The sequence below is a fragment of the Cupressus sempervirens genome, chromosome 10, assembly GCF_028749045.1.
Source record: "Cupressus sempervirens isolate cs-2001-9-10 chromosome 10, ASM2874904v1, whole genome shotgun sequence".
Lineage (NCBI taxonomy): Eukaryota > Viridiplantae > Streptophyta > Pinopsida > Cupressales > Cupressaceae > Cupressus > Cupressus sempervirens.
In genome coordinates this window covers 15740073-15755959 of record NC_143127.1, presented here as the reverse complement: position 1 = coordinate 15755959, position 15887 = coordinate 15740073, and the positions used below count along the sequence as shown (strand labels likewise).

Here is a 15887-nt window from a genome sequence, read left to right as displayed (position 1 = left end):
TTGTTGACAGCCAAATTCACCTCCATATATATATGACAGATTGTATATTCTCCTAAATCCTCCTACAACCCCCAACTATTTCCAACATCCCCTTTAGCTTTCACTTAAGCATAGATTTTCTCATTAGGCATGGATGTGCATTTGTGAATCACTTTCTACATCTATATATTTCAAATTCCTTAATTTACAAAAGCTCAATCCAAGAGTTAACACTTCCATCCTTGCTTCATTATTGGTAGTAACTAAAAGAGTTAACACTTCCATTCCTGATAATGCACCCAGTACTGGCTTTGTCAAGGTTACCTTTTGCTGCACTACTGAAATCCAGTTTACATCTTTCCCAACTCTGGTGCTTTCTGTTTAATGTTATTCATTCTTTTGTAGCTTATCAGTTGTGAAAATGTCTGACCTTTTAAGCCTTGGCCAACTAATCTGTATCTCTTCATCCCATCTAGAAAATTTGGTTTTGGAATTGAATCTGCATTTTGCATTGGCTATTTTCATAATGCTGATTTTCATTTGCCTAATTACATCTTCAGCCTACATTTGAGATTCTGTAAAGATCCTTTCATTCCAATCTTTGCATATCTGCCAAACCAGTAAGGATGGTGCAATTAACCACAGGTTCAACCATAATGCCCAGCGTTTGACTCTCAACCAACTGGTTATAAATTCCCCAGTGACCTCCCATCGCTAATCCATTGTAATGCACTTTGTACCTAAATCTCAGCATCTATAAAGTGGGCATCTAACGGACCATAGAGATTGATTGTGCATAGCCTACCAAATGTTATAATTCATTTATGCATGACTGTCCACAGAAATGCTCCCACTTTGGGGAGAAGCACAGTTTCCCATTGTAATGTGGATGACCAACTTATGTTGGTCTGAGTAGCAGTTCAAATTGTGTATCCTATTTAAACTGTGTATTGTGTATTCCTCAGCCTTTAACCTACATCAGATGATCTCCTCACTCTAGTTTGAGATTATGATTTTCCATTTTTGGAATTCCATTTATAGCACTTGTTGCATACCAATTGGGATTGGAATCCAAACCATATCTATCCACTAGTAAGAATTTCAATACACCCCTTCAATTTTCCTCACACAGTTCACCACTTTTTCTCCCATTTGAACTTTAATATTTTTAACATACCCTTTAGTTCCTTTAATTTCCATTGATGACTTGTAGCCACTCCACAAATCAGCCAAGAAATCTGCTTTGTGACCATTATTAATTTCCCATCTTCCATAATTAGTAATCTCCCCATGCGAATTCCCAAATGTGATAATTCCCTAATGAATGAGTTGTAAAGTTTCTGTGAGTTCTGCTATAAATCAGACTGTAATAATACCTTCTTCTATGATGCTTGCTGCAGATGAGCTTCAATAACCAGACTTGAGTGAAGCGATAAATATAATTCTGGAAATGTTTTATCTCAGCAAGTATCCGTCTAGGGCAGTATTGTTCAAGGAGCAGACTATTGTTATTTGTTTGTCCTTTAACTACAACCACACCCTATATAAATGTGTCAACCAAAGGAAAAGTCCCTTAAAGGGAAATGACCCTATCTAGGTCGGCCCACAATTGCATTCTCATAATCAGCGCTCAAAGGAGGTACTGGTTTGTAATCAAACTTAATTAAAACTAGTTAAGTTAATATTTAAACACAATCATCTCAAAGGAGACGCCGATCATGCCTAGACAAGGAGCAATTTATATATAGGCCTTCATAAGGCATTTCATGCAAGAAAAGATCTGTGCCATCTACAAAATCAGATCAGTATGGTAATCAAAGTTACAGATTAAACACTCCCTCTTAACTTGATAATCATACTGAGCGATAACATATCTAGCATCATCAATTATGATGAATAAGCATAGATTGATACTCTATTTCTATCTAAATTGTCTAAGCATGCGGTATCTTTTAACACATGATACTATGTCATATTACTATACCTGTGATATGACTTATCATTGATACTAGTGATAACAGTATTTCAAAGCATACAATATATTGGATAATATCCGAAGAATAATTAAATTCTTCAAGGTACTGGCTTTCCTATATCACAACATGATCTTGAGTTAAGATCTACCAGAACACAGGATAAACTCTGGATAATAATAAAATTCTTCCTTTATCCAAGTTGTGACTCATATGCATAGAAATGTCTACATCACAATGTGATCTTGAACTCATCTAGATCTGACAGTAGATCTCTACTGTTCAGCACATTATCTAAGAGATCGTCATCTCTCATAATGTATTTTATACAAGTGTTCATTATCTCACAGATCATCACCTCTTAAATAATGAATACAAATGGTGGAGCCCATAACAGTCAATAGCCTGACAATAAAATTATTTTATTAATAATTTAAAGAATACAAATGTATTATAATTCAAACATACCAAGTCTTTTCCTGAAGTGGTCTATCTTCACTCGTGAGAGAGGTTTGGTAAGATTATCTATTGTATGATCTACAGTGCAAATGTATTCTAATTTTACAGTATTCCTATCTACCATATCTCTTACATAACGGTATGTAATTTCAATATGCTTGGACCTGTCATAGAAAACTGGATTCACAGAAAGCTTGATGGAACTCTGATTAGCACAATGAATAATCATAGGATTCATGGCTTGACCAAATAATCCCAAAAGTAACTTTCTAAGCCAAACTGCTTCCCGAGAGGCCATTATTGTTGCAATGTATTTGGCTTCTATGGAACTTCGTACTACTGATGACTGATTTCTGCATATCCGTGATATCATTGCTAAGCCTAAACTGAAACAACATCCTGAAGTGCTTTTCTTGTCAATAACACTTCCAACCCAATCTGAGTCTATGTACCCATGTAGGTCTAATTCAACTTTCTCATACTTGAGCCCAAGGTTAAGAGTGCCTTGTAAGTATCTCATGATGTGTTTGACTGCAACTAGGTGAATCTCCTTTGGCTCACACATAAACTGACTTAAGGCATTAACAGCATAGCAAATATAAGATCTTGTATTTACCAAGTACATAAGAGACCTAATCCTCTATCTGTAAAGAGTAGAATCTATGGAGGGTGATTCTGTTACTGCTTCCTTAAGTTTATGAAGATGAGTCTCCATTGGAGAAGACATAGGCCTGCAGTTCCACATTCCAAATCTCTTCAAGATGTCTAACGTATACTTTTCTTGATTAAGTATGATGCTGTCAAAATTTTGCCATACTTTCAATCCTAGGAAGTAATGAAGGAGTCTTAAATATCCATTTAGAAGAAACAATGGATTTTCCTTCAAGTCTTGGAACAATTTCCCAAACATCGTTCTTAATAATGGATTGGTATTCTTCCATCATGGCATTCTTCCAAGCTGAATGTTTAATAGCATCTGAAACATTGGTTGGTTCTGATTTAGATAAATCACTCATGTTTGCTGCACAACTAGAATGTCTTTTCGGTCTTTTGCTTTCTCTGAAGGTTCCAGATGGTGCAGCGAGTCTTGTGCTTCCTCTACTATCTTAATGGCTCACAGTGGTCTTTTTTTTGGATTTTGAGTCTCCTCAAGATTAAGATTTTGAATTTCATCTTCAATTTCTTCGATGTTCTCCCTTTGAAACTCAAATTCAATATTTTCTTCAAAACTAGGTAAGGGAGAGGATTCTCCAGAACTTAGGGCTCTTTTTAATGCTAAATCTTCTTCAAATATTACATCCCTACTAAGTTCAATGTTTTTCTAGACTAGGTATGAAAATCCTATATGCTTTAGATGTTTCACTATACCTAACAAAAATACCTTTCCTCCCGAAGGGTTCTAACTTAGTTCTCTTTTCTTTTGGAACATGTATATATACTGGGCACCCAAATATCCTAAGATGGCTTATATTAGGTTTAACCTTAGTAAAGACTTCTTTAGGAGTTTTATCTCTAAGGTAGGAGTATTTTGTATATATACAGGAGTACAAGAGGCTTCTACACAAAGATAATATTCTAAATTTTGATCAAATATCATAGCTCTTGTTGCTTCTATAATTGTTCTACTCTTCCTTTTTGCTACCCCGTTTTGTTGCGGGTTATAAGGAACAAACAGTATATTCCCTCTTAATTCCTACTTCTTTACAAAACTTTTTAAACATATCTGAAGTATATTCCCTTCCATTATTAGTCTTAGGAGTTTTAATTTTGTCAACTAATAAATTTTCAGTTAAGGTTTTGAATTCTTTAAATCTCTTAAGGATTTCTTCTGATTCTTTACACTTTAAGAAGTAAATCCAAGTTTTCCTAGAGAAGTCATCTATAAAAAGTATATAGTACCAGAATCCTCCAAGAGAAGGAATAGACATAGGTCCACATAAATCTGAGTAGATTAATTCCAAAACATTGTTAGTTTTTCTAATGCTATCATGAAATGGACTTTTGTTGTTCTTACCCAGAGCGCATCCTTTGCATATGCTTCAGTGATCTTTGTTCAACTTAGATAAACCAATTACCATCTTCTCCATAGTTGATAAGATTCTAAAATTTAGATGTCCTAACCTTCTGTGCCATATTCTGTTTATATTAGCAACTTCATGAATTAAGGTTTGAATAGGTTGACAAGGCTCTGAATTTAATTCATACAAGTATCCCTTTCTTTGACCAATCAACTTAGATTTCTTAAATTAAGAGTTTTTAGGCCATGTCATTACTTTACCATCCATGAATGCAACATAATGTCCATCATCTTCAAGTGTTGTAACCGAGATTAAATTTCTTTTTATTCCAGGTACATAGAGTACTCCTTTAAGATGTAGAGAACTACACAACTTCAGTTTCAAGGTGCAATTCCCAATTCCTTTGACTGAATGAGTGGAATTATCATCGATGGTAACTACGCCATCAACTTCTTCAGATATAGAATCCAGTGCTTCTTTGTATCATGTAATGTGTCGAGGTGATCCACTATCAATTACTCATGCTTTGCTTGATACTTCATTTGATAGTGCAAAATATAATACATGATTCTCAAGATCATACTTGTCTTCTTTCCTAGTAATGTTTGTACAGTTTACTTGTTGCTTTGTATTCTCAGGGAAATTAGATCTATGGTGTCCAAACTTTTCCAATTTGAAGCATTTTGTTTTGGATAGATCTTTCTTAGGTTTGTCATTTCTTTGATTACCCTTTTTCTTCTTGAAGTGCTTCTTCTTACCTTTATAGGAATTTGTATTGAGAACATGAAGTTCTTTATCTTCAATTTCCAATCTTCCTCCTTTCTTAAGTTTCGTAGATTCTTCTTGCAAGCAATCTCCTTTAAGTCTATTAAAGTCTGGAAGATTGTCTCTAACACTCACTCCTTGCGAGAAAGTTTCCCATGAATCAGGTAATCCATCTATAGCCATAAGTGTTAGTTCCTTGTCTTCAATTATGGTTCGTATACTTGCAAGTTTGTCTCTGACTAGCCACCCTTAGAAAGTAAGAGTTAACAGATTCTCCCTTCTTTATCTGTATATGATTTAGTTGCCTTTTTAGTGCAAGGGTTCAAGGCGCATTGTTAACCTCATATGCATTCATCATATGAAATGTTGTTTGATGTTTCATAAGCATAGGTACTAGTTCATTCTTTACTCCATCTAACATGATCTGCATGGCTTTCCTATATCCTTTATTCCAAATAGTTTTATTAGTTTCAACAGCAAGTTGCTTGGATGTTCAATCAACAAACTCATTGTCTTCAAGAATCGTCATAATTCTGAATTTCCAAGCAACGAAGTGTTCTTTCCCATCAAACCTGCCCTCAGGTCTGATTGTGCTTGCCATTGAAGATAGAAGGATTTTGCTAGATATGAAAGTCTGATTGTCAGTTTGCAAAGCCGAGGTTCGACAACTAGGCTCTAATACCATGTAAAGTTTCTGTGAGTTCTACTATAAATCAGACTTTAATAATACTACCTTCTATGATGCTTTCTACAGACGATCTTCAATAACCAGACTTGAGTGAAGTGATAAATATAATTCTGGAAATGTTTTATCTCATCATGTATTCATCTAGGGCAATATTGTTCAAGGAGCAGACTATTGTTATTTGTGTGTCCTTTAACTACAACCACACCCTATATAAATACATCAATCAAAGGGCAAGTACCTTGAAGGGACATGATCCTATCTAGGTCGGCCCACAATTGCATTCCCATAATCGGTGCTCAGTAGGTATTGGTTTGTAATCAAACTTAACTAAGATTAGTTAAGTTAATATTTAAACACAATAATCTCAAAGGAGGCGCCAATCATGCCTAGATAAGGAGCAATTTATATATAGGCCTTAATAAGGTATGTGCAAGGTAAGATCTGTGCGATCTGCACAATCAGATCAGTATGGTAATCAAAGTTACAGATTTAACATGAGTTGCAGTTTTTTTTTCCTCTGTTAAAACCTCCCATAGGAATTTCTTGAGAATGCTCTCCAAAGCTATCTTTGTTTTATTAGTTAGTTGATAGCAAGACATTAGGTGAATTGGAACAGTCGAGAATACTGATTTGATCATGATGATTCTTCCTGCTAGAGATGACCACTAACTCCTCCATGTTGCAATTTTGTTTTTGCACTTCTCTAAAACCTACACCCATTTTTATCAGTATATCCTTCAAATCTTTCAACCTAATTTCAATAGCTATCCAAGTGGCCAAATTTTCTTTAGTATTAGTGGGTCTATAAATATTTAATAATAGTGAACATTTAAATTGATATTGTAAACTTGTCCAATCATCCAATTAGGACTCAATGTTGTATGACTCAAGGAGATATTTTTATCATTTCGTGGTATTCCCAAGCCCCCAAACACTCAACTTGTTTCTTCAAATGTACCAAACCATAGTTGGAAAACTCGCCAAATCCAAAAACTCGCCGAGCCCCCCAAAAGTTTAATCGGGAAAAACTCGGCCATTTTAAAAAAAAACTCGGGAAAACTCGGGAACCTAAAAAAACCGCTAAAATTTAATTCAAAATACATTTTTTTGCAAATTTCAATGAGAAGATGCATCTAATGAGTTCAAAATCACATTCTCATGCTGAATGCTGATGGTGGGAAGCATAATAGTAAATAATTTGTGTCAAACTAGAAGTAAAAACATCATTACAATCACATTTTCCTCTTCCTAGCTCTACTAGCATATTGTAACTCTCTATCTTACATAATATATATAGGCTTTTTGCCTTTTTTTTTAACCAAAAAAAAAAAAAAAAAATTTGAAAAAAAAAAAAAAAAAAAAAAAAAATTTCTGAAAAACTCGCCGATTTTTTGCAAAAACTCGGCGATTAGTCGGCGATTTTTCACAAAAACTCGGCGATTTTTTCTGGCGATTAAATCTGAGAAAAACTCGCCAGTCCCAAAAACTCGGCGATTAGTAAAAACTCGCCGATTATTCGGCGATTATGCCAACTATGTACCAAACCATGGTTTACAGTAATTTATAACTTTAAGGACCTGTTTGGTTCGTGGAATTTGACTGAAATTGGGATTTGCCAAACCTGAATTTGTCAAATTTGACATTTGTGTCAAACATAGCCAAATGGAATTAGAATTTTGAAATTCTAAATTTGCCTCAAAATCAAGTTACTACTCTTTCATCCAGATACCTAGAATTGGGAATGGACTTCCAATTTCACTTTTTGAGGATTGGAAAAAAATTAGAAACTATTATGTTTGAAGTCTAGTGAGAACTTTTTAACCTAATTTTTTTACCATTGCAACGTTCGAAACTTCTCTACGTTTTTTTCCATTTACCATTCTACATTGTGTGTTTGGAGTTCTTAGGCATGGCTAACAGAGAGGAGCTTTAGAGCGGCACGAAGCGGCCAAAGAGGTGCATTTCCGAGGGGTCGGAGAAGGTCGTGGGGTTGGTTCGTGGCAGAGATCTAAGACCCTTTGAAAAAACTTGTGTTTGGCTGGGGACTTTCGATACGGCCAAGGAAGCTACAAAGACTTATGATAACACGGCCAGGGCTTGAGGGGAGAGAAGGTGAAGACGAGTTTCAGTGCTCCTACGAGGGATTGTAGCAGAAATAATGTTAATCAAAGTAATCGTAGTCCAAGTAGTAGTATTGATTTGTGGTTGAATCCCCGGAGTGTTGTTGTAGGTCCAACTAGCAAGCCTTCACCTTCGGACTGTCTTCTGGGAGGAGCTCCTCGACCGGGAAGTATTTGGACTCTACCACTAGGGCTAGCAGCAATAGTGCAGGTTTGGGCAGAGTTTTTGTGGCTCATGGCTAGAGGCCAATTTACATCTAATTAAAAAATAAAAAATACAAATTTAATAAATTTAAAAAAAAAAACTAATTCCAATTCCGATTTTAGAAACCAAATGCAAAAGATATATCTTCCCACTCAACTTCCTGGTGAACCAAATAGGACCAACTATTTTCCTATAACCCAATTTTGAAATACAAATCTAGATTTTGACAAATTTTGGATATGAATCAAATCCTAATTTTGGTTATTCAACAAACCAAACAGCCTCTAAGTGCTTCCTCTTTTGATAATTTAGTTTCTTGGATTAGAATTATGGTATTCAACATTTTTTGTATGTGAGGCCTCGGGAGGCATCTTTGCTTAGGGGTATTTAAGCCCTTGACACTCCACATGCTAACCTTCATTGTTCTCCAAGGGAAGCATATGCTCCCTTGGATATCATCATAAATTTCTTAATGCTAGCATACCCTCCTTTTGTCAACTCATCTTCCCTTATTAGTTTCCTTGATTTTCTGCATCTTTTCTCGCCATTTTAGAGCTTCCCAATAAACTTGAGGCTCATTTGGAAACACATCTTTGATCAATTATCCCTAAATCATCTTGATTGATCTCTTCCCAACCTTTTGGGTATATATCATTTTCAAAGATTTGATCCTTAATCTAATTCATGCGGAAATTCTCTTCCTTGGGATTGGTATTCCTACTATCCTTTGTTGGTTCTTCAAGGCATCTTTCCTCTGTGTTTTGCCTTCTGCCTCCTTGTGCTCAATTTGTTTCCTATCGCCTTTGAATTGTTGGCAGCTTTGTTTTTCTCTTGTACTTACTTACCCATCATTACCGTTTCCATTTTAGGGTCAGGGAATTTCAGTTTCAAAATAACTTTGGTTTGTTTCTTTACTTTGCAGTTTGCACAAATCGGTGATTTATGCTTTTGCGTTTCAAGCAATAGTATTTTACTTCCTCCATTTGTAAGGCAATCCCTAATTGGGATTTGTCTCATTGTTGCAATTAATAGTATTGTAAATATACATGAATCCTCTTCAATTATGTTCATATATGTGCCTCTTAACGTGCCAAGCGATCGACTAATTTTCTCCAAGCATTCTCCAACCCAATACTCCAATGGAAGGTTGTATAACTAGGTACAAACTGGTTTTTCATATGGATTTAACATGGTAGGTTTGAATATGGGGTACCATCTTTGAATGTACAAGTAATCATCACTATAAAATGTGATATTTTTCTTCTTCCATTGCAAATATGACAATAAAGCATCCTTCGAGCAGATAAATTTACGTTTTCCAACTCTATAATACATTCCCTAATAGTTCTTTCGTCGTGCCCCAACTCGATAAATTGGCAAATGATTGCCAATTCCTACGTAATCCCTATATCATCATTAACATCTTAAATTTCTATAGTTTGGACTCTTGATGAATCTTTTCCTTAGAAACTTCCAATCCTTCATTTTGTTAATCTACAATTATTTGCCCTTTGTTCTTTTCATTGTCATCTGCCTATGGTAGTTCCATAATAAATTTGATTTGTTGAGTTTTAAGCAAAAGATTAATTGAAGAAGCAAGGAAATAGAATCAAATAAATATAAACTCGTCATTCTCAAATAAGAGAAGCCGTCTCACATATTAGAGTTCCCATAATAATTTTTTATCGATAGATGCTTTAGAATAGAGTTAGAATTAGGTTGCGAAGATACAACTTTAAATTAGATTTTTTATTATAATATATTTATTATTTAATATTAAAATTTAAACATATTAAGGATTTAAATGTGAATTAAATTTCAAAACATATTTATGTTATAATGTATTTAAATCTATTACAATTTATTAAAATTTAATGTATTATTGTTTTATTTTAATGGATTTATTATTTATATATTTTTCAAATCAATTTTATATTAAACGTATTTAATCACAATTTGTTGTTGCATTTGCAATACATTGTCTCTCATTTATTTATGATTATCATGATTCATAAAAAATTCCTATGGTTTGCAATTTTAGGATGCCTTCCAATTTCTAAATTATTTAGCTTTGTGCTTTCATTATGTTTTATCCAAGTTGCATCTCTTGTTTTCTTTTGCTAATATTCTTGATCCTATTAAGGATTGCATTTTTTCCTTCATAATATGTTTACTGCAAACATATAGATTTTATGATCAATAAAAACAGCATACAAGGATGGACACCCTTGAATGTTTAAAGCAAAAAATACCACCCCTGATTTTTTGAAGGTCGAACCTATGGTACATGGGATGCGTCCCCTGTCCCAAGACCCCTCACCCCTCTCCCCACGCAATTTTTGGGTCAGGGAGATGTAAGGGAGCATCCCCCAACCGTCATTGGAAATGCCAGGAAACATCCTTACATTGTGATATTGCTATCACGATTTAACTGTGTGACTTTTAAGTCAAACTCATTAACCCATGTTTCATAGTAGTAATTCAACATGAATCCATCTCTCATGAGAATAAATGGAACACTTTGCACTCATTGGATCTAGGTGATGCTCACAGGGGTGAAGCACCGGGACTTCCCAGGAGGTCACCCATCCCAGTACTACTCCAACCTAAGCGTGCTTAACTATAGAGTTTCCTCCATTGTTAAACCCAAAGCTTGCAACCCCATTTGGAGCACCTAGGGGATGTCGAAATGTCACCTAGTTGTCCCTAAAATGGCTTAGTGTCTCTTCTGCCATTCGACCATTTTTGGCTTGAAAAACGCTTTTTTCTAAAAGACCTCTTTTGAATTCATGTTTCTAGACAATAAAATTCAAATGAGGTTCAGCATGGAGAAAAATAATGATTTAATGTTTAAATTTTAATTTAAATAATAATATATATATCAAATCTAATATAGTATTGTACATGTATTAACATTATAAATATAATATTTAATTTAATTTCTCAATGCTCATGATAATAAACATATTAAGTTTTATATATTCCATAAATATGTGTTTAAATTTTTTTTAAATTAATAATTTATAAATAAAATCTATATTATGATTATAAATTTAATAATATTATTTAAATATTTAATTAGCAGACATTGAATGAAAAACAGCTACGGTTTTGAAATTTGAGACTATTGTTATAATACTGTTATACTGCTGCTCGTGATTTATGCTGCTGCTGCTGTAACTCATGAATCCGTGATTCCCCTATTTTTGGCACTTTAGGAAATGTCCCGAAACGTGTCACCTACCATCCCCATCTCCAAAACGCCATGAAACATCATATTGAAGTAAGCAATCCAGCTCCAATCATATACAATATCCAAATTTGTGTCTGTAATGCCTAACTTTTAAGCAAACATATATTTTCTTATGACAGAACTATTAGAGTAATATTAAAATATTTCTTATTTAATGAACATTCAATGTATTTAACTTTTTAAGTTATTTTAGATAATTTATATTTCTTGCTACAGTTAGCAATTTATTTAATGGAGCTTTCGTCTCCACAGTTAATAATCAAACAATTACCATTTCATGGTATTAGAGCCATTGAAGTTTTAAAAGTTTTCAGAAGAGTTTGATGGCTTGACAAATCATCAGATTGCAAGCCACTGGCGTAGATTTTGCCTGCGTCTGTCCTGTTTCCTTTTTTTTCTGCACGAGTTTCTTCTGTGTTTATGAATTTCCACATGGGATTATTTTGCTGATCTGTGACCAGTTGTAGCTTTGTGCAGAGCCCATTGTCTTTTGAGGACCCGGGTCCACTAACTTTGTCCGACACAAAAAGTTGTGTGTCAAGGGCTCTCCTTTTTTCACACTTTTTCTGCAAATTTCCAGCACTGTGTGGTTTCTCGTATCTGCCCATTCCTTCTTCAGACCCACGATGGGAGCCTCTCACCAACTTCTACCTTCTGCAATGGAAATGATTTTCAGCCAATCATGATTTTCTCAGTGCGGCTAGGCTATCACACTAACAGGGTTTCTGCCTTTTCCAACTAGGTCTTTTATTCATACATTTCTGAATTTATTTTTAAAAAATTGACAAATATCATCTTCTATATTTGCCTGCGGTCTTTACTTATTTTTTTATGCAGATTTTTTCCTTATCCTTAAAACAAAATCACAAGTGTTTTTCTGTAGCCACTCACCCAGGATCAGTGCCAGATATCTGTAAGTTTGCTGACATCGGAATTTGTGCTACCAGCATTTTGATTTTCTATCGGCATCTGTGATTTTGTTTTACCTCATTTTTTGTGCATTGAAAAGTGGGATGGATGGTGTCTCTGACGAGTATCATGCCAGAGAGCAGTCAGAAGTTCAATGGCCATAATGACAACATGAATTACCATTTCAGGAACTATTTTCTGTAGATATGCAAAATAGTAGATTTCTATTCTGATTTATGTAATAGTTTAAATTAAGGCTCTGAAAACACCATTTATAAAAATGAGAATGCAAAGATATTTTTTAGAATGCTATGAAAATTGTCTAAATTTTTCTTTTCATCTACTGATAACAAAATTCATAAGTAAATCTGAAACTAAAATATCACTATCGACACACCTGCACTAGCATCTCTTGCTTTCCTACAGCTTTGATGAGGATAGAAAATAGGGAAAGATCAACCCCGCTTGGCAATAATGTGGCTTCTGCTAAGAGAATGGCAGCTGACATAGAACCCAGAAGAACTGCCAGAACTTTCTCAAGCTGCTGCCTGAGTACACACCGCCAAACCCACTCTGCAAACCAAAAAATCTTAGAGAGAGCCTTTTCAATAACTCTATCTAAAACAATTATGATATTCTAATGTATCAAAATGTCTTTAAATGTTTGAGCAGCTTAACAAATAAGTCATCTAATTCATTGTTCACCAAATTTTATATTCAGTCACTTCAATCAGCATAACCTTGCTATCCGCAAGAGTACTTACACCACAAAATGATTTCACAGTTAGCAAAGCTAGTAAAGATAGTCTTGCTCATTCTGATATCAGATCATATGATCCGAATAACTAAATGGCCCAAGGTAACTTGAAAATTAAAATAGACAGCAATCGGAAAACGCTTTAAAATGTAGTCAAAAGTAAAATGCAATGACAAAAAATGGGTGGGAAAATTACCCATCACATCTAGGTACTGTGCAAGAGAACCAGTGCGAGGAGGACGGAAACTTGATATGTAGCGCCTGCAATTGGAACAGAAATTTTAGAAAATCTTTAGATATCCCAATCCTTTGCTTCTATCATAGGTTCAAACAGAAAGAAAGGATAACAAGTTAACATACATAAAGTGTGGTTGACCTGGCTAACAAGTTGTCATTCACTTGCAAAGCAGCATAAACTTCAACAAAAGAAAACAGAATATAAGCTACCATATAAGATGGCAACTGGTTGAGAACTACAGACTTGAGCCTTACAATGCAGAAAAAACAAAATATAATTTCTGCTTTAATGGTCACTAAGACTTCGATTGTTGATTTATATGACCATAAAATGCCTCCCTTTATTTTTGTTGCACCCTAACGAAAGGATTTTCATGCCATGGAAGTCATGCTGCTTGTTTATATTGACACATAAGCTAGGTGAAACAGTTACCTCCACTCTTGATCACTCATTTATGCCGTAGGAACCCATAAATGTGCATACAGATGGATAATTTAGTGCAGTGCATGGGTAAGGATGACACAAAATAGGATTTGTTATTATAAAAATCAATATCTACAGTAGAGACAAAAGGCTCTATTTATAAAAGCTTACAAGATTATGTATCTAAAAGGAAACAATCATTTATAGAATGCAAAAAAGGAAACCTACTAAACCAACTAAGATGATCATTAAAGAAACATTACAAAATTCTAATACCCTACCTTAATGGCCATCGTTCTAACTACCCTAGAGAAGATAAGGTCCTTAGGTCATGAATGCATAGAAGGCTGCCCCTTCTCTTCAAAACACTTTGCACCATGAGCCTACTTTTGACCCGCCCTGATTCTGTAGAACTTCTGAATATGACCAAGATAACCACAACCCTTCCAGCCTAATGTTGGCTAACAAAGCTACCCCTCCCTACAGCCAGAGCCTAGAGACACCAAGCTCAGCTAGTCAAACTAAAACCATGATTATTTAAAAAAATCAACAAAAAACTTTTGCAAAAGAGCGGCGCTAGGTGCAACCCAAGCAACTGCAAGAAACCACGATTTTTGAGAAAAAAATCATTAAACCCTTGATGTGAAGTTGAGATCACCCACAATTTTGCAGAAAAATCAACAAACCCTTCATTTAGTGAAAAAATGGTAAAACAAAGGACCATGATTCTTTTCTAAAAATCAATCAAAAGATTCAAAACCCTTGCATGATTTTTTTGGAAAAATTTAGAAAACCCAAACACAACTTTTGGGAAGAAAATCATAAAAACCCAAACACAACTTTTGGGAAAAATATAAAAAACCCAAACACAGTTTTTAGGAAAAAAGTAAAACATAAAAACCCAAACATGATTTTTGAGAAGAAATTGTAAAAACCCAAACTTCCGGAAGAAAGTCATAAGAACCCAATAAAGATTTTTTAGGAGAAAAACAAAAAAATTCCATGATAACATTTTTTTGGGGAAAATTAAGTAAAACCCTTGACAAAGAAGCACAGAATTGGGGAAAAAATCACACAAAACATACAAAACCTAACTGCTACAAAAAGAAAAATTTGAAATTCCTAGCAGGATTGGAAACAAATGATGTTGAAGATCAAGCCCAAATTCCATCACTTAGGCTGAACCCGTTGATTGCAAAACAACCCAGAACTCTGAAAAGCTCAGACACAATTTTCTGAGAAAGTCAGAGAGAAAAAGAAAATGTAGATCACAACTGCATATGAAGTTTACAGAGGCGACGCAAAGAACAGCAAACAGGAGGAAAAGCAAAGGTGCAGCAAGAGAAAAAACAATTAAAACAGTCACATCTGTAAAATTGCAAGTTCTGAAAAAACACGAAAGCAAAATGTTGAAACGTGGACTTTAAAGGACCCAATGCAACTTGTCTGCTCTTTTCTGAAGCAAAAAACATCATGCAAAAATGATACACAGCTGCAAAACATAGCACAGTCCTAAGAAAAAATGGCGCCCAAATGCAGATCTAAAACACGTCACAAATAGGGTGCTATATTTGCTAGAAAATGGCCCTAAAGAACCTCCAAACTTACAAAAAAGAGCTTCAAAATCTTATCAAACTCTAACAATGACAACTGCAAAAAGCACAGCCAAGTAGAAAAGACGCAGATTGAGTTTGGAAGAAAAGCCTGAATTTTTTTTCAAATTCTGTTAGAAAGAAAAACAATAAAACCCTCTAAATAAACTATTCAGGATTTCCCACAATTTTTATATTAAAATAAAACTGTCAGCCAAAAATTAGCCCTCCAATACCATGTTATTATAAAATCGATATCAACAATAGAGAAAAGGCTCTATATTCAAAAGATTAGAAGATGATGGTTCTAAAAGAAACAATTGTTAACATAATGCAGAAAAGTAAACTTACTAACCCAAGATGGCCATTGTAGAAACACTGCAATGTAAAATGCATCAAGAATGAAAGTATATAGTCCATCCAGGTCATAGGCCTGAGTGTTTTTTGTTGAACTCTATATTGATTAATTATTTTTTAAATAGTCGACATTGGCATGTCGTGATGGTTA

The 15887-nt window shown here is 34.5% G+C and overlaps 1 protein-coding gene across 1 annotated transcript in view; it reads right to left on the bottom strand.

Annotated features, from left to right (window-relative positions):
* Positions 1–15887, bottom strand: part of LOC149532340 (LMBR1-like membrane protein) — a 120270-nt gene that overhangs the window by 31279 nt on the left and 73104 nt on the right. The window contains exons 8-9 of the mRNA XM_089806913.1: positions 13323–13387; positions 12767–12942 (exon numbers count right to left, since the gene is read on the bottom strand). Of these exons, the coding sequence (XP_089663039.1) occupies positions 12767–12942; positions 13323–13387 (241 nt within the window). The remainder of the gene's footprint in view (positions 1–12766; positions 12943–13322; positions 13388–15887) is intronic.